The following is a 19,817-nucleotide window of genomic DNA, read 5'->3' as shown; positions in this document are numbered from 1 at the left end:
GCAGAGACAGTATTTTAAAAGATGTATCTGGGGAGGGGAAAAGAAACAGGTGGACCAGATCAGTCCCTTGTTCCTTAGGGTGTCCTGCCCCATCCATGGCCAGCACCAGAAGTGGTAAATGAATGTGCAAAAAAAAAAGTCACGGCCTTAGTGATGTGGAATGAGTTAGTTGGATGCTGTTAGCTTACAATGCCTCACTGCACGCCAGCCACAGCCAAGGCACACCCAGAGATGATGACAGCATCTACTGTTACAATGCACTCTCCTGGCTTTAGCATTCCTGCTGGTGCAGCATCCCCAGAGGGTCACCAAGACCACTAGGCCTGGTTGGTTTTTCTACCCTTCATTTCTGCCACAGGATCTCCTAATATTCACAGTTTGTAATTGTCCAGGGACCTAAACCAGTTTGAAAACTAATAGCTATAGCAGTTCTGTGGTCATTAATTAACTCACAGCCTCCTGAAAACAATGGGTTAGGTTCTGCTCCTTCTGAAGTCAATGGCAAAGCTCCAGGAGCTTAAATGGGACCAGGGTGGTCCCATTCTCTTTCTTCACCTCCCATGGATGAAGCCTGGACAGGTTTCTCTGTTACTTATCTAACTGTGTTGAACAGAATAGCACTTGCAAAAAAATTATGCTGTTTTTGTGTAATAACATTCTGTTAGCTCAGGTAACTGTATCAGATTCTAGTATTAAAAATTTGAAGACCATAAAATTATTAAAATAAATGTAACACACATTTATGCCCATATTGCCTGGGCAGAAGCACCCAGACCTGAACATCAGGATTCCTCTTAAGGTGAATGCTGACCCAGCGTTACCTGTTGCCATTTGATTTAAAAGACTCCCATACCTCAAGGTTATCATGCAAGAAACTAGTCAGAACATCAAAGCTCATTTCCACATTTGCAGTACACTGAAAATCTTAAAATTCAGAGCATTTCATGTTTAACAGCAGCCCCTTTTCAAAAAAGCATTCTTGGAAACAAATTTATTGCACAAAGTTAGCATAGTTTAGGAAATTAATAAACAGGAAAAAGGTCAAACACATGTGCTTTCTTTGTGCTTTGAATGCAAATACCCTACTGATACAGTTCAACATCTATTTCTGTTATAAACAACATGCTGCCAGAGTACAAAGGGGGCTTTCTTGCTTGCATTATAACCATCTGTCCTGGGTTGACTACTCTGAACCAGGACACCATCATTATTTTCCCTCTCTTAGATATCCTTTACTGGGAAGTGATGCCTTCATTGAGAGCGGAGAGCTGACAGAGTGCTGGCACACTTGCACTGGAATGCAGTGCTACTCTGCAGTGATTCAGCCACCTTACAAGGAAGACCAAAAAAACCTCCCATGGAAAGGGCAGAGCAGGATGGAGCCACAAAGAGACAGGAGCTGTCAGAGCTCCACACTCCCCATCTCCTCCTCAAGCCCTACTTAAACACATCTGCCTCTCCCTCACAGAAGCACCAGGACATCAGCTTACAAACATTGTCCCTTCCCACAGAAGCCAGAGCAGAGACAAACATGTAGGTGACAAGAGAGTGATTTCCATAGCAGAAACCTCCATTAGGTACAACTGACTCTGCCTGTCTCTTTTCTGTTGCCAAAAGGAGGATATCAAATATTATCTAGATTCACTACACCTTCTTTCGATTATTTTTTTCCCCCTAACAACACAGATAAAATGTATAAATGCAAACGGCAAAACATTTCTTATCTCAGCTCTGCTCTTTGGAGCTGGCCTACAATTCTTGCTTCAAGTGTCATTTTTCTTAAGAGATCAAGGGCAGTTTTATTTTGCATTTTACTCCCTGTGCAAACCAGCGCACTGCTGGCCACATTTCTGCAGGCCATTTCAAATCAGAGCAGCTTTGGTGGCAAAGGCCAGTTTAGCTTCACTTACCTTCAGTGGTGTTCCTGTTTCTGAAATGAATGGTTTAACAAGGAAATGCGCTGACAACAAAGAGAGGAATGGATGTGTCTGACAAAACACACACACACACAAGTCCAAAACAATACAAAAGCAAGGAGACTGAAAAAAAAAATCAAAATCAAAATACTGTGAATGCTTTGAGTAAAACTGACCAAAGTCTTTCAAAGTGAATTGGATTGCTCATGGAAAAATAGCATCTGGAAGATGGAAAGATGCATTGAAATGAAAGGGAGGGGAGAGGATCTTTTTTTTGTGCCCAGTTCCAAAAAAAAAAGTGTGTGTGCGTGGGGAGAGAAAAAGTAAAAGGAAGAAAAAAAAGAAAGAAATGGGCCAAAATAAGCCACAGAAAATGGAATTCTCACTAGAAAAATTAGAGAGAAACTCCAGCACACCTTGTGCGTTGTACATGCTGACAGAAGGGTTGTTATAGACCGCCGATTCCCCGAGCAATGTATTATAAGGGTTGTTAGTGCCATGAGGACGAAGCAGAGCATTGGTTATAAGATGATTAGCCATGGCTCCTGGAGCAGCCCGATAGAAAGACAGAGAAAAAAAACAACAAAAAAGGTCAATCAGGCAAATGTGGTATTAAAAAAAAGGGAAAAAGAACATTCAGAATGACAACAGTTGAAATAGTCCTGATTACAAGCAGCCAGCTAATTAGACTCGGAAAACTGTATGCCACTAAAGCAGAACAGATGTTACTGACGATGCACAAATCCAAACCAACGCAAAAGAAAATGTATCAGAAAGCGGATAAGCTACATTTATGGTGGTTCCCCAGTTGCTCGGAGTGTAAGCAAGGCTGCGCCCACATGCTTGCTACAAAGAAAGAAAGGAAGATGGCAGCCTACACAATGTGGGGGGAAAAACTCTCCGGAAAGTGCCAAATGAATAAAAAAAATATATACATAATGACTAACAGACAACAGCACATTCAACTCCCACTATGTGCTAGGATCTCTTTTGCCAGACCTTCGCAACACATCTAAATCAAAAAAGCAGAATTGAAGAGAAAGGATGGAGAATGCAGCCTTTCCAAAGGCTCTCAGCATTTCTCAGACAGCAGCTGTTTCTCATGTCTAAGAGGGCAAGTTTCACTTCAGGTGCTTCTCTGATATCACCATCAAGAGCATCCACAACCACCTGAATCCATCCTGGAAGGTGAGAGCACTACAGCTCTGCCAGGCATTTCTATCAGGAACGAGAGTGGCCATGAAGTGCATGTCGCAAGGCTTTCTGTGTGCCCGACAAACACCTTGTTTCACCACTCCAGCACCTCTTTGCTGCTGTTTCCAAGTACTCAGCCAACCGTTGTCCTTTGATCTTTGGTTTATCCCTTGGAGATGCAGCCTCTGGACCTGTGCTTTTTGGGATCATCATGGCTTGGCAGGTGGCTGCAATTCCTATTGCAGGCATCAATCCAGCAAGCAAAGTCTCCCCCTACCTTTCAGCTGACCTACAGGATGAAAAACCCTTAAACCCTTGCTCTGAACCTCATCTAATCTACAGAGACATGACAGAATAAAAAAAACATGCCCTTCAGGGCCATTCCTACTAAGTTCTAGAGCAGGAAGGATGTCCATGGTTTTTAACCTCCAGGACTAAACTGTAAAGACAAAACCTTTCCACCAGGAAAGTAAGTCATCGGGGGGCAACTACAGCTAGTTAGCACAGGACTGTCAGAGGGCTCAGATGACCTGGCTGTCACCAACATTTGATAGCCTCAACCCAAAGAAGTAACTGAAAAGCCAATCCTCAAAACCAGGAACCCTTTCAGGAATGCTTTTACCAGTGTCTGAGGCATGGAGACCCCATTTGCCTCTTTTAGGTGTGGAGGTGGCCGGCCCTGTGCTGAGGTGAAGGCTGTCTTTGTGGGGCATGTAGGGCACTGGGTACAATCACTTTGGATGGAGTTGCTGAGGATATATAAGCCCTGAGGACCTCTGGCTAGTAGAAATCCCCTTAGCAGGGAGTTCTCTGAAAGCTCACACCTACTTATTATTTACAGAAAGGCAAACTGGCCAAACCTCAGGCTAGGTGGAGGCTGCCGTGCTTGTATGCAGGCCTGGGATGAAATTTCCCCATGTCTCTGCAGGTAGAGGAGGGAGCAGACAGTTTCTTGCCTCTCCCCCATCATCCCCCAGCACTTCCCAGCCCCAGGCGTATGGCATTAGCAGGTCACTGAATTGGTCTTGAGCACAGGACAAAGTAGAAGGCAGTGTTTTATGGGGGCTGCATGCCAGGGAGGCTCCTCGACACATGCAGCTGGAAAAAAACAACTTGTTTTCTCTCACCTGATATTTTTGTCTATGCTGATGGAAAGCAAGATGAGCTGCTGTGTTTGAAAATAAGGAAACAAAGCTGTCTCCTGTAAGAAAACATTATATGAACGCTTAACTAAGTAACCTTGAATGTAACTAATAGGTAAACGAGTCAATTCTTTCTTTCTGGTAATGTGTTTTCTCTCAATCTCACATTCATCTGGGATGAGGGACTGTAGGAACAATTTCTCTTCTTGTGCTAGTTTTATACCAGTAAGCACTAAGGCCATTAAAATTGTTTCTGCTTTCATCCCACTTTTAATCAAGTCAGGCCATAAAAGATTCAAAAAGGGGCTCCCTTTTATACAAGTAATGAGACAGTCCAGAGTTAATGTCAGCCATAAACTCAGAAGTGATATAAACCTCCCATCTGAGATTTAACCCAATCTCCAACTCAGTCCCTATGAGAATTGATATGAAAAATATATCCATGGTGGGCTTTTGAGCAGTTTAGCTCGAGGTGTCTTTAAATGCCAACTGCTAGAAATATATCCATGGCCTGATCTTGTCTAGTGAGCCCCAGCAGGCAGGAACAAGCTGATCCCACCATGGCTGGGCAGGAGAAGCTGTTTTTGCATGGGGGATGCTTCGGACTGGGACAAGAAAGAAGGGATCTGTGTAAGCACTTAAATGTAGGTTTTGCTTGCTTACATTTGCCAACGTGGTGGGCTCTGGAATGAGCTGAATTCACACAAATATGGCTCTTTCAGACAACTTTTAATACATATCCATGATTCTGACTACAATCTTCGCAAAAAAAAGTTGAAAATACAGAATAAGTAAGTAATTTTTGCTCTCATGTGTGTAAAAGATAGGGCTTGGTACTACAGCCACCCATTCCTGTATGCAGCAACTGAGCAAAAATACTCCATCTTCTGCTTTCCTCTCTCTAGATTTCTTAAAGATTTTAATTTACTGTTCAAAGATTTAATTTACTGTTCAAAATGCCACTTTCAGGGGCAGTGCTGAGTAAGTCTCCTGGTGCAAATCCAAAACAAACCCTCTAGCTAACATGTTCAGATATCTTTCAATACTTTCAGAGACCAAGCACTCTGCAGCTTAGGTTCCTACCATGATGAACTGTCAAACTTCTTACTCTGTGCAGGACACAATAAAAGTAACTTTGGCATCTTAAATACAAAATTCCATGTACCCTGTATTCATAAATTTGGGTTCTTGTTTCTTACTACCTGCTCTTGAGTTGCAAAATTCCCAGCCTAAAAGGGTGCTGAGAGAAGATTGCATCCAAGGTCCAAAAAGCCCACAGTTAAAGCTTTTGATAAAACAGTAATACACCAAAAAAAAACCCCAAAACAAAACAAAACAAAAAAAAAACAACAGAAGCCCAGCAAACCTCTCATTATTTGGTTTCTCTTTCCCAGGAGAAAAAATGAAAAATGTAATACCAGACATACATTTAAGTATCATCCTGGCTTTTTCATACCACTTTATCATTGCTATAGCAACCAACGGGACTATTAGGAAGAGCGGATTAGGGCTGCAGATGAGGCAGGAGCAGAAGGAGCAGGTAGACTATGGAACTATGACCTCATTTGCATGAAAATAGCCTTGGTAATAGAAAGCCAACAAAACCCCAATAAAGCAGGCACGGGATCATAGCAGCCTGCTCTCCCAAAACACCATGGGGGACAGCAAGGAGGGTTATTCTGCAGTCCTGTGCGCGGGTGTGCATCACTGGGGCTGCAATTACAAAGGTCACTGCACGTCCAGGGGCCCAAAAAACAGAAAGATCAGGGCTGCAAGTGCCTGTTGACCACCTGGAATCTCCTCCCTGTCAGAGCACTCTTGGGAAGGGAACCCTGGCAGCTGTCAGGCCCGGCATTGGTGATGTGCCTAATGTCTTCAGCAGGCAGCAGTAATCATCACTTACTTTTATTTGTTCACTTACTGCTGGATCCTCAGCTCTCAGCATCTGTGGTGCAACACAGACCCCTCCCAGCAAACCCCATGGCTCTGTGTCATCCTTGCTTTCCTACATTCCAGCAATAGCAGCCCCTATATGAATCCCTCCTTTGCCATCTGCTGCACCACCTAAGCCCGGCCCACAGCCACCACTCTTTATTTAGTTAGGGAAACTGCCTCCTATCCAGCTGTGCTGAATCGCCTCCAGTTCTGCTAGTCAAAGGCACCCCACTGAAAGCAAATGCATTCTGTCTCCAAACCCCTATCATGCTGTATACGTGTGGGGGCATGGAAAAAAGATGGGTTCAAACCCATAGGTTCACCTTTTTTTACAGCATGATGATATCATCACAACCAGCAAACATTTAACAGCAGAACTCACACCTCTACAAAAATGGTCCCTGCAATCACATTGGTCCAACTGCAGTCCCAAGTCTCCTTGTTTCCACTGGTATTCAACCAGAGTTCAGAGCAAAACACAGCTACCAGGTCAGCTCTAATATCCAAAATGACATTTAAATTTAGATTTCTGGAAAGGCCAGTGCTTAGTTCAAGGCTTCCTGAGGCTAGATTTCCTCAAGTGAAGGATTTGCAGGCTGTGATCACAAGTAGAAAGAAATGATGGTCTTTCAGAAGGCAAGTATTTGCTGGGTAAGATGCAAATGCTCCTGCTCCTCTCACAGCACCAGTGATCCTCATGATCCAAGCACCACAGGTCCAGCTGTACTGGATTTAAAAGGCCAGAAGAAGCCATGGCCTGTGCTCAGGGTGCAGGGGGAGATCTGGGGGGTTGCACTTTTGACTTACAAACTAAGAAAAACTGTTAGGAAAACCGACCAGGACAAAGAAGATAAAAATCCCACAAGTTTTAACATCACTGTAACCAGACACAAAGGATTCAGATAGCGACACTTAGCTGCTTTCTGTGGCTATGAAAGTAGGTATTATTTTAATGACAGTATGCAACTAAATGGAACCTTTTTCTTTCCTTTCTAAGGCAGAAATTGATGTCTTTGATGCAGGACAACATTGAATGCAGAGATAATTTTTGGAAGAGACGTGTAATGACTGTATGGGAAAACTGCACCTTGTTAAACACAAGTGTGGTTTATTCACTCACTGAAAGCAAGGGATGAAAATTATGATGAGAAGCACATGTTGCCAGACTCTAGACTGCATCACTCAGGAATAAAATTCAAAAAATTTCTTGTGGGCAGCTGGCTGACAAAGCCACACAGGTTACCTTGAATCATCTGCATAGTCTACCCAGCTGGGAGGGAAATGGATTCAACTGCTCCTCCAGATTTTCTGAATAATACTGTTACTCACCACGGCTCTGCCTGGCTGAAAGGGTTTGAGCAGCACTGCAGGGATCATCTGTCTGCACAGGCAACACCACCACCATGTATATTCCTTGACTTCTGCTCTTTTCAATTTCATACCGAAATATTTTTGGTATGTGCATTTTAGCAGGGGATTGGAGAGACTCCCCCACTGCTGAGCAGATGTGACAGAAGAGCAGTTTTGCTGAGAAAGGAGAATGGACCAGCTTACAAATTTAATTGGGTGAACTCTTCAATGCTTTAAAAATGTCCATACAAAATCAGTATTTTCCAAATTAAATGTTTTCACTTTTTGTTCCAGAAGAGTGGCTGGGATAAAAGCTGACTTTGACTTTTTGTATTATTTCAACTTTTTATTAGAGTAGAAACAGAAATAATTTATAAAAAGCACATCTGCGTCATAACAAAATGTTTCATTGCCTCTGACCCAGCAATTCCAAAATGTAGATTTTCTTGGGCTTTTTTTGTTTGTTTCAGGAGGAATTACATGTACTGCTGTGCTTTCAATCAATCTCAGTCCTGTTTCCTCCCAGTTTTGCCAGCAATATGGCTCCCTTTCCACTAGGTAAGGGCACAGTGCTGTACTCCTGGCTGTTCTGACCCCTGGAACACCCAACTTATGTTGTAGTTCACATCCACCATAAACCAGGTCCCTCAGCTTCTTGCACGTCATGTCTTTGACTTCAGACTGCCCTGCAGGGACAAGTGACAGCCAGGGAGAACATGGACCATTCCCTGAAGGTAGAACAGTTCCTGAGCTATCAGGGGACATGATTTAGCTTGGATACAAATGATGTGGTAAGAGCTCAGTCTTCCTCTAAGTGTCCACTAAAACAACCCCATAACACACTCTGCCTTACCCAAAGTGCAGTGAATAGCTCAGACTCGAGTGTCACTGGAATGGCCTCTCTGCAGTGATTTCAGTTTGTAAATTCTGGCTGGTTTTATACTTCACTCACTATTAACTTATTCCAGTTTGCTCTCAGGGAAACAAAAGTAGGTTTTTAGGAGTCAAAGCTCTAGTTTTCTTTGAGACTTTCCTTACCAGCACTGTGCTCTTTTCTACAGGTAGAGCTTTCAAGTATTTAATGAATCCTGGTCTTCCATGTGTTCAAAATCTGTTCTAACAATAAATGCAATTATGACAAGCAAATTCACACATATTTGCTGGAGGACAACAGGTATTTTCAGTATTTTTCCAACTTCCTTCCAACAAATGCTCTGACATTTAGATTTATCAAGCTCTGTTCTTATCATAGCCAACAGGATTCAGTTAATAAACTTCAATAAACTTCCCTATTAAATTTCTCTCAAATAGGTTTGTTGTCACTTGCAGCATCTAATCTATTCATTGTGAAGCTATTAATACTGACTGCAGTGAAATGGAGTTTCAGCAAATGAGGTTGTTAAGCTCTGGGCCATCTTCTGCCACATGAAACATCCCATGCTTTTATGCAGAGACAGGGGAGTGAAAGTATTTCTTTGTCTCTTTTTCCCCTTCCTTTCTTTGGCAATGATTTCAGATGACAAACCTTTGCTGGATTATAATCTGCAGGCCATTTTCAAAACACACAGCTAGTCCACATCCATTTATAAGTATTTGCTCACTTGTTAATAACTTTTTCACTGCTTGGAGCAGAAACATTGTTCCAGGATGGGACATTTCTTTATCCCACCACTACCCTTCATGAGGGTTTACACCACATTGTATCTCAACTATACAAACATGCATTATCCCTAATTGTTCCTGTTCATGATTACTTCTCACTAAACCTGAGGCCTCACCCAAGATGTGCAGAGAGCCCTGCCTGTGGTGAAAACTGGACCATGCTTCCAGGAATCTACAAAAGCAGCTATGCTTTCTTCCTGCCTCCTTCACAGTCACCATATTAAGCCTGCTCTGCAGCAATACTCTGCCAGATCTAATACTCCCCAAAGCCTGCTCTGATTTCAGAAATTGCCTTGCCCTTACTTTTCCTCTTTAAAGCTGATCCACCTAATGACTGAACTTCCAATTATATGGCTGTCAATCCTAAAATCAAAGCCAGTTCATAATATCTCCCAGAGGAAGAATGTCATGTCACTCACTGAAATCACTGCAACAAATCTCAGCTAACTCAGTCCCAGGCAGCAGAGAGGCAAAATAAACCAGGAGAATATCAACAATGGGATTAATTTTGCACATAGGCAGAAATAAGAGTTAAACTCCCTAAGTTTTGATCCTTGATGCAGAAAATCATAATTTTTCTAGCATAAAATGTACAGCTGATTGAGAAGGGGGGGGGGGGGGGGGAATAAGAAACACCAGAACCAATTTGCTAGTCCAAAAGGCTGATGACTTTCCCTTACAATGAGAAAATATTCCTCTGCTGTCACCTACTTGGAACTTCTCTTTACTTCATATGTGATTATCAGGATGGGTCATTTTGAGACCAGTTGCTGACATTTAGCCAAACCAACAGTTGCTTAACAGGGTTGCAGACATTTCTGGCTTACAAACAGCAATCCCTTGTGACAGAACTGGTGCAATGGCACGTGGATTACTCCCTCCAAATACACCCTCCATCTGGGCAGTGGGTCCCACGAAGGGGTATCCATGGGGTCAGGGGAGGGTAAGTGTGTATGTAGGAGTCACAACAGGGAATGGAAGAAGAAGAAGGGCGGGGAGGGGCAGGGGTGAAACCAAAGAGCTTCATTAGGAAAATGCCTAACGGTGGTGGGGAGATGGAGAGGTAAAGGAACAGCCTCCTGCAGTGGGTAGACTGGAAGTTTTGAAGTTCTGATATAAATGGACTATGCTATTTCTTTTGCAGGCTGTCCCTGGAGGTGTGAGCACTAATACAAGCACCCCGGGTGCTGGGACAGTGAGCACCCTTGAACACCAATCTGCCCAGTGAAGAGTAGGACTTGAGCAGCTGTGGATGGATGAGATGCTGGAAAACAGGCCACAGGCTGCCTTTGGATTAGCAGGGAAGTGTTGTCAGGGATTCTACCCTGCTTCTTACCCCCTGATTTCCACCAAACAACATGCACCTCCAAAAACCCCTTTCTCAAGTAGCAGCCTTGACTTAAAAAAAAAATTAGAAACTGAGCATCTAATCATATTCCAGAGGGGGAAGAGACTGGCACTGCTGCTGCTGTTTGTGGCTAAACCAGAGACCTTCAGGCTGCAAGACTGATGGACCCCTTGAAACACATAAATTTCCCAGGACTAAGGGCTTTGCAATGTGAAGGGTGATGCCCAAGGGCAAGGACTGCTGCATCCCTCAGGTTCATGCAGCAGGTTGCCCCTGCCAACTCAGCAATGGTCAGGACAGACAACATTAGGCACTGACACCTCTCAGCACTCTGCACAAAGGGACAGGTTGGGGGGAAAGTGCCTTGTTTTAGAGTTGAAGCAATGACAGTGAGGAAGTGAGATTTGCACATGGACAGATGATGGTCTCTGAATGGCCACTGAGGCTGCTGTCCCTGCCAAAGGCCACCACAGGTTCAGCTTTGAGAATTCCTCTGCATTTACATCCATCAAACCCTGAACATGACTGAAAACCCAGCTGTGCAGTGATGGTACTCACAAGACCAGAGTGTCTGCAGAAGATGGACACTTTTCTTTAGCCCAATTGTTTTTGAGTTGTTAAGTGCTCAGAAACCAAGAATAATGTGCATTTTTATATCCATGAATATTTTGATGAGTTCCTTTCAGGTATCTACAGATGCATTCAGGAACAAGGAGAGCAACTGCAGGCACCTTGGACATCCTGTGAGTCCTCTGGACTAAAACTGCTTACCCAAGAACCACAACTGGAACAAGAAATAATGGGGAGAAAAGTGACCATTAACACTGCTGCCAACATGCTTGTTCATATCACCCACAACTCATTAATTTAAAATGTCTAAGTCCCCACACCCTAAAATGATCTCTCTGAAAGAAATTACAAGAATAACAGGAGAAACTGGGGCACTGTTTGCTGCCAACTGTAAAAAAAATACAACAAATGCAAAGAAAATTGAGGAAGTATCTATTCTCTAATATCTTCAAGCCACAAGAAAAGCCATAGGTGTTAAAGTACGTAAAAAGTGTGTAGACAGACTGTGATGGATCATTTGGTGGTGTCCTCTGAATGTCCCATCAAGATGAGCAGAGGCACTTCCACCTCTCCTAGAACTTGGCTATTTGTTTTACATGCAACATAAATTTAGCAGAAATGTCTGTCACACTGGTCACATGAATCCATCAAGGAGCAAACAAGCATCTTGAGAAAGGCTGATGCATGACAACCCTAGCACTTCCACTGTCCAAATTTCCACCTTCTCTCTGCTTTATCTAGGCAGCAAAGGGTCAGCACTGGCAAATGAGTTATAATGAGCAGCAATCACACTTTGAAGTGTACCAAGCATGGGGTTTGAGATCCCTGGGGAATCCAAATTCTGCTCCTTTCTTTTTTTTTTTTTTCTTTCTTTTTTCTTTTCCTTCCTCCCCTGCTTGCCTGTGCTTTTTACCACACCAAATTCCACCTTGTTTTCACTGCTGTATTGGCCAGTTATGTCCACACCATGGCACCCACCACCCCTGCAGACAGCTAAACTGAAACTTCTTGATCTTGCAGCACTGAGACACATTCAGCAGCCCTCATCTCTCAGCAGAAAGGGCAGATTCGGTGACCAAAACCTGACTTATTGCACTGTCTCAGGGCTAACCTATACCTCCTGTCTTCCAGAGTGACAGTCTCCTACCAAAGGAAGAATTTAACCTCCTACCGGTGTTTTCTAAATAACTGCTTCTGAAAAATGCAGGAAAGTAAATCCACCTGAAAACAATTCTGCAACACACACAGCTGTCCCTGCTGAATTCACAGTGCAGATACGATTTCAGCCTGGAAGTCACAGCTTAATTATATTTTTGGGTGGGTGGAAGGAATTTGATGGGAGATTTCATTTAGGAAACAATCAGGTCTCGGTTGGGCTAGAAATCAGGATATTAATGTTCTTCATTTTAATTTTCCTCTCTGACTCAGATTCCCACTGTTTGAATTTGAGCTCAATTTGTTCTGTTCATTATGAAGAAATCCACATGAATTTGACATTAAACTGCTTACCTCTGAAAACAGTAGCAATAATTTCCCTTTTTCCTGTGTGTGTTTCAGATTAAGTCTTTGTGGTTGACATAAAAACACAGAGGAGAAATAATAAAGCAAAGGGAAATCAAGTATTTATTCTGGAACGCTACCCAGAAGAGGAAACATGCAACAGCACTTATGCATTGGGAAGAAAAAGCAAGGGGGAGTGACAAACAGTACCCTCATTTCCATATCCCATTTCAGCCCATTTGCATGGCAGCAAACAGGGAATGAACACAGCTTTCCTAGTCTGTTGTGCAAATACTGGGGATCCGAGGGCTTTGTGATGACCCTGATGGGGTTTGCTGGCAAGGGCCTTCTCCCTCATGAATGGACCCTTAGGGCCACAAGGATGAATTTGTGTTCAAGACTTACCATCCTTCAGGAAGAGCTGCCAGGGGTCCTGAGCTCCCATCTGCAACAGCTTTTGAGGTCCTTACGACCCCCACCATAGGCCTTGGTGATCTCAATGAGATCCACCAGGAAGCCACAGCCCTGCTGGCCCTGGGCACCCAGCCCTTGCCTTGTGTCTGCCACCTGCCTGGATCTTGGACCTGCCTTGTAGCTCACTTTCCAGCCCTTTCTCTGCCAGTATCTCCTGGTGGTCTGGACCAGGTTCATCCTCTCACCTTGTCCAGGGCTCCTGCCTTAATGCCCTGTGGCACAATGGACAATCACTGAGGGTTTGGGCTGTGCTTGACTCTCCCTCAGCTCCCAGGTGCTGTCCCTCATGACACAACTCTGCTCTTACAGCTCCCTGCTGTTTCTTTTCTTTCACACGACTGGAGCAGCAGGAAGTGCCTCCAGGGCACCTCCATGGATGAGGGTGGTGGGGATGGTGAGCAGTACTTTGGGGGTGGACGGACATAAAGCATACATAATCTCCAAAAGACAAGAGTGTACATACTCCTGTTTCTATACCAGGACTGCTATTGGGATAAACTATTAAATTTGCTGTCTAGTTTATAAACTAAGAGTCAGTGCATTACAGCAGGAGAACAGCACTGGACCCAACAAAACACACTTCTGGAGCAGTTTCTATTCTCTTTGAAATCTGGTGGCTTTACCCCCAGCCCAGTTATTTCTCTGAAGAGGGAAAAACTACTATGTGCTAACTTGAGTTGATATACACAACTCTATCTGAGCATTTTCCTTTTACAAAACACTGCCTTGCACCAGTGACACAGTCCTTTGTCTCTGCTGCTCTTGAGCCTCACCAAAACAAGGAACAGGCCCTTCTTGAACAGATAACTTCCACTTTTCCTCTGAAAAAAACCAATCACACCACCATTTCCCTTCCCCCAGCTTGAAAACCTGAAGAGTAACAAAGTACCACATAGTTCATAAAGATTTTTTCCTCACCCAGTTGTCTCATATCCAAAGGGAGACAGTAATTACTGTATTGCCTCTCACCTAAGACATGGATAAAAATAGGCTGGTGTCACATTGCTGTTTCGTGCTATGACTGCTTGTTTGCAAGGCTGGCTGAGCTATCCCAGAGCTTTCTGACATTAACACTCCAAAGGTGCCCACAGACCCATCCCTCATGATCCTGAGGTGGTCAGCTGGATGCACCCAAAGCTCAGGCAAGCTCTGTTGCTTCTCCTTCATACATTCCACTTTTGAGCCTGCAAAGCACTCAACTCCAGCAAACAGTCCATCCTACAGGCACTCTTTTTGCACTACTTTTCCAGCACTGCATCCAAATGCCTGCATTAAGATCACACACCAAACACTCTGCAGGCAAAGGGAAACTTCTTTTTCCTACTTATGAGGTAATCAGCTTGGTTCAGCTTTTACACCTCTGAAGTTTTCAGCACTAGGAAAATAAATGTAGAGCACAGGTTGGATGTGAAATACACAGAAAAAGTATGCAGCCAGACCCAGGGTGTGAAAAATTGGACAGAGTTGCAGAGTGGGAATGCAAGAAGCAGGATTCCCCCTGGATCCTGAAACTGAGACCATGATCATGGGCTGGACAGGCATGCTCTGCATTCAACAGTAAAAAAGGAAACCCAAAGCCAGTTTCTCTTCCCTTCCTCCTGATTTCAGTGGTATAACAACCCCAAATTCACATCACTACAAAGCCATAATGAGCAGCAAGGGGAAACAAAGGCAGACATACTTTTGATTAATCAATAATTAGATTCTATCTTCAGGAAATAATCTGAAATAGTCTTATATGCCTTAGGACAGAATAAAGTTTTCATGACAGACCACATTACATCAGGCATATTTGGGGTTATGCCTGAAATTCCTGGTGTGATAAATTCAAATAAGTAACATTATGGTCAATTACCTTGGCAGGGAGAGGGGGGAATAGAAGATAAAAGAGAATATGAAGCTGAAAGAGCCATAAGCAGTGTGTTACCTGCTAAATCAGAAAAGGACATAGCTGTATGTCTAAAGGAGGCATGCACTAACTCAGATACCATATTCCAGACTGATGCCCAGGAGGTTCATGAAAGAAGAAGGGATGAGATTTCATACAGAAATCATAGAGGAAATATAGATAGCTAGAGCACTCTTTCCTGGGATGTTACCATGTGGCAGGAGGCTGTGAATATGATGAATGGTATCAGGGAAAAACCAGCCTTCAATGAGATAGTACCCCAGTTACAGGGCTAGTTTCTGCTTCCCCAGCAGCAATGTGAAAACTCAGTGCTGGCCCAGGGCATGGAGAAGTGGAGTTAAGCTCCAAGACCTGGATGCTAGGACAATTCTGGAGACAAAGGATCATTTTCTTCCTGTTTTAGAACACAGACTGATCTCTGAAGGCTCTGGGGAAAATGCCAGCACACATAGAATGTTTAACTTGGGATATTACAGATAATTTTGTGCAAAAGGTGTCTAGGCAGGGAGGGCTGGAGTGGGAGTTTTGAACAGGAACAGGACCCTGTTGTGTCAACCTCAGGCAAGGAAGGCTACTGACCATACAGTTCAAGGCTCACATTTGAATCCTCTGAGTCTTAATAGCATGCTTGTAAATAAAACAGTAATGAAACAGCTCCTTTAAAAATGAATATATATGTAAATATTAAGAGTAAGACAAGAACTGTGAAAAACACAGAGCCCCACTGCTCTGTTCTGGCTGCCGTTCTCTGGAGAGTTTTCCCTGTGGAAAGCCCTAAGACCACGAATGTTGCTTTTCAGCTGAAATAAACAGGATAAAGGGAGAAATACCTGGAGAGAATACTATTGATGTCAGGTGTTTTTCCATGTGGAACTGACCACCTGCTGCTTTGGAGATACCATCTCCCATAGACATATTTTTAACCTCCATTTCACAAATACTTCTGTTTACCAGACAAAATCCCCCAAAACCCAGCAAAAACAAATACTGTGGCTGCCTGTGTAAAAAAGAGGGAGGATGACTGTAGAACTGTAAAACTTACTCAAGTCACTTCAGTGTTCCACCTAAAAGGCTTCCCTTCTAAGACACTTATCAGGCCGTTTCTGTAGCCAGTAGAGAGATTCAGGCCCTTCAGGTGATCTACCTCATCCAGTGTTACACAAGGAAAATATCTGGAGGAAACCAGCTTTGAAGATGCTTCCCCTGCCAGTTCATTTCCCAACTGACCTTTAAATAACAGGCACATATTGTAACAGGCTCTCACCACACTGGGATGAATATTGTCCACTTGAAACCTCTTCACTTGTCCCAGTTGACAGACATACTCACCTCTTGGCACAGAAAAAAGTGCACAACCAAAACAGGAGAGATACCTTTCTTTTGGTAACAAGGCCAGGAGATCCCGTTTGCTAAAACACACCCCTTGGTAACCTCAGCTGCATCAGAGAGCAAATTCAACTTCTGTGCTAACTAGAGGAGCAAACATTTCATGCATAACACATTTTGGTTTGCCACTGACAGGGAGCAGTGGGATGGATGGTTGAGGAAAACAGTGGAACCTTTTTGTGACAACCAATTCCCCCCTCCATTAGACCCAAACTGCTGCTCTGCAGTCTTTAATGCAGAGACAGAGAGAGATATGAGGGCAATGTATGTGGATAAATCAGGCATTTGCAGTAATGGAATGTTATAGTCAACTTTATTTATGAATCTTCAGTGCAAAGGGAAAATATCCTAGCACAAAAAAAGACCAGTGAGTTGAAGAACACTACAGCTCCATGTAACACTGCCTTCCCCTTTTGCACTGATTTGGGCAGTGTGTATAATGCTCAGAGAACAGAATAATGTACCCCTAGTTCCCCCACCACTCAGCACTCAATATTACTCAGCATAGTCAAAATCCTTCAAGCCTATCCTCAGGCAAAACTCACCCCAAAATCAGTGGGAATTCTGTGAGAATAAAGACTGAATAGGAACCAAAGTCCCAACTCAATTCTCAGTAGAGCTTTGCAGACCAACCATCAGGACTGGAAATATGTTTGATTTTCATCATCATGAGAGAACAGCTAGGCCCAGTAATCCCAATTCTACCGTCTCTTAATTTCAACATCAACTGGACAGATAACACAAAACAGAGTTTGGCATCTGGTTGCTCAGGGTTAATTCATAAAGTAGCTGTATTGAAGAGAAAGGAAACAACCTCTGAGGCTCTTTTTCTGGTATTCTGTTACCGCCGCTTTCCTACAACTCCCTGGAAAACACTTGGTTTAAAAAAGCTGTTCATATTTCTCCTTGTGCCAGACACCACATTTTGTTTGGCATATACATTTCTGATAGCCTTTCCTCCACAGATGTCTATAAAGTTCACATCAGTCAGTTCTTCAAACTAGGTATATTAACACCAACACAGACAATTTTGTTCCAAGCACAGTTTTTCCTTACGTCTATGTTCTGCTGTTCACTTTTGCTTCTGTAAAGATGACAGTATTGCTACATATGCAGGACAATTAGGACTCCTGTGATGCTTAACACAGGCTGTACAGTGCTGTAATGGCCCATTTTCACTGTCAGCAACGAGGCCTGACACATCAGCAGCTTCTGGCACTAGCAGCTTTCTGAGGGAAAGGGGAGATTTCAACGTAATTTCATTTCTTTCTTTCACTTTTTTTAACTTCCTTCCAGAAATGACAATTCTTGAAAATGCACGTGTAGAAATAAAGAAAGAAAAGAAATAGAAGGCAACAACCACCATAACATCTCCTCCCATTTATCACTGTAATATTTCTTGGGTGGTAGAACAGGGTCCAGTGATGTTTGGGGTGAGGAGGAAAAGGCAGGGGGCAAAGTGGCAACATATTTCAGACTCCTTAAAGCCATCAGAAGAGTTAGAGATATGAAAAACCATTTATAATTACCTCTGTTGAGTGAAGCTGAACTGTTTATATCTCCAGTAATAAAGGAAGACTCGGACTGCTTTCGAACTGTGTCATTCCACATCCTACGAATCCGGCTCTGAAGAGGGATTGAAGCACAGCAGGCAATGAATTTTTAGCAGTTGTAGAGAGGTTTCTTTCTGCCTCACTAAGGATGGCTACTGGCATGTCTAGCTCAGGATGAGACTTGCTTCTAGCCAGCTGTAAGCAAGCAGTTGCTGTTCTGTTGTAACCTGCCGCATGCATGCCAGACCCTGCCAGACTTACTTCGCAACACAAATGCCTAGCTCAAAGAAAAAGTGTATAATTGAATTGCTTACATCTTAATTAAAAAAAAAAAAATCATGCATGAGAGAAACTCAGACCCCATGCCAGCTGCAGGTTTACCAATATAGCACCAAATAATGGAAAAATAACCCACACACAGAAACACGTGTGCTTCTCATACTCAGACAACTTGTTTCTTATTTTTTGTGAAGAGCAACAGAAGACTTGATTTGTATCTTGGTGTCCCTGCATGAACAGAAGTTTTCTATAGCTATTTTCCATCTTGTGGATTTTAGGGGGGCAAAAAAATTCCCCACAAATGAATGACTTCTGTTCCCATACTGAAAAATCTGTGATGCTTTTGCCATCTGTGGTATAACTTCTGCTACTGGCAAAAGTGTCCTGAATATGTTGGCCTTCTGTTTTGTTCCTCAAATATGCTGTGAAGTATCTGCCTCTGTGGCATTTACATCACTGTCTCACTCCTCCCCAACCAGACCTTGCAAAATATAAAAAAATCAGGCAAAATGCATCTTGTGAGCAGTTCAATCCCAATCCCTGCATGAAGGTGACTGGAGAAACTTCCCAGGTGTCCCAGGGAAACTCTCCCTCACCTCACATCTGTGACTCTGATGGACATTTTCCCTGGCTGTGTAAAAGTGATGGTAGGTGGTCTGGGGGACTAGTAAGCCTTTTTCCCCATTGTGACAGACGAAATTTTTCTTAAGTGCCAAAAATCCAGTGGTTTCCATAGTGAGATTTTAGCCATGAGAAATTTACCAAGACCTAATCATATGGTCCCAGACTGAAAAGTCCTAGATTACTCATTAACCATGGAATAACAACATCTCCTAATAATGCATTAGCCCTCTATAAATGGAAGTACCATGTGACATGAGGCCCATGATCTTTTACAGTAATTATTTTTACCTGGGCATTTAATTTATTGTATTTCTCTGACATGATCCATTGTAGATTAATTATACTGCTTTCTATATGCTTCTCAGAGAATAAAGGGATCTTTGAAGCTTTTCCTCCTCGTGGTCTTCTCTATTTAAAGTTAGGAGCCAATGCTTTCAACAACTCAGGCTGATCTCCATCTATTCTCCATCACCTGTATGAGGTTTCTCCTGGCTACAATAGGCCTTTAGAACTTCTGCAGGCAAAATAATCTTCCTTGGTGCCTCAGACCTCACCTGCTACAAGGGGATTGCTGCCAGAAGGGTCAGCTCACCCTCAAAAGGGCTTGTTCTCTTGTGCTGGGACTGGTGAGACGGGGGGACCATTGAAGTCAACCCTTCTTGGGGAGGAGGGCACCAGCACAGCAGCTAAGGTTTGTAACACCAGAGGCTTTCAAATCAGCCACCTAAATGCTGCTGGATATTTTGAATTTTGGACATTACTGGGGTTTGATGACCTGCTGGAGAGAGGTTCTATATTCTATTGCTTTTATTTGCTCTGCATAGCTACCAGACCTTTGAAAACACCAAAGCAGAGCTTTTGGATGACATCTTGGAAACCACTGCAAATAAATAATGATTTGCTCCAAGACATAAATTGCAAATTAGGTTTTCCTGGAAAGTTATAAGCTGCTACTCACTGCATGTCTTTTATAAT

General features: G+C 43.2%; 1 protein-coding gene across 20 annotated transcripts in view; it reads right to left on the bottom strand.

The window, feature by feature from the left end:
• Window positions 1–19,817, bottom strand: part of ADGRL3 (adhesion G protein-coupled receptor L3) — a 493,319-nt gene that overhangs the window by 15,089 nt on the left and 458,413 nt on the right. For 12 of the 20 annotated variants that reach the window (XM_066548038.1, XM_066548022.1, XM_066548021.1 and 9 more), the window contains 2 exons: window positions 17,916–18,012; window positions 2,333–2,461 (listed from right to left, as the gene is read on the bottom strand). In XM_066548038.1, the coding sequence (XP_066404135.1) occupies window positions 2,333–2,461; window positions 17,916–18,012 (226 nt within the window). The remainder of the gene's footprint in view (window positions 1–2,332; window positions 2,462–17,915; window positions 18,013–19,817) is intronic. The other 8 variants (XM_066548041.1, XM_066548030.1, XM_066548032.1 and 5 more) reach the window with 1 other exon arrangement.

The sequence above is a fragment of the Molothrus aeneus genome, chromosome 4 (genome assembly GCF_037042795.1).
Source record: "Molothrus aeneus isolate 106 chromosome 4, BPBGC_Maene_1.0, whole genome shotgun sequence".
NCBI classification, from domain to species: Eukaryota; Metazoa; Chordata; class Aves; order Passeriformes; family Icteridae; genus Molothrus; species Molothrus aeneus.
The sequence above is the reverse complement of the archived record's forward strand: the minus strand, read 5'-3'. Positions and strand labels throughout refer to the sequence as shown.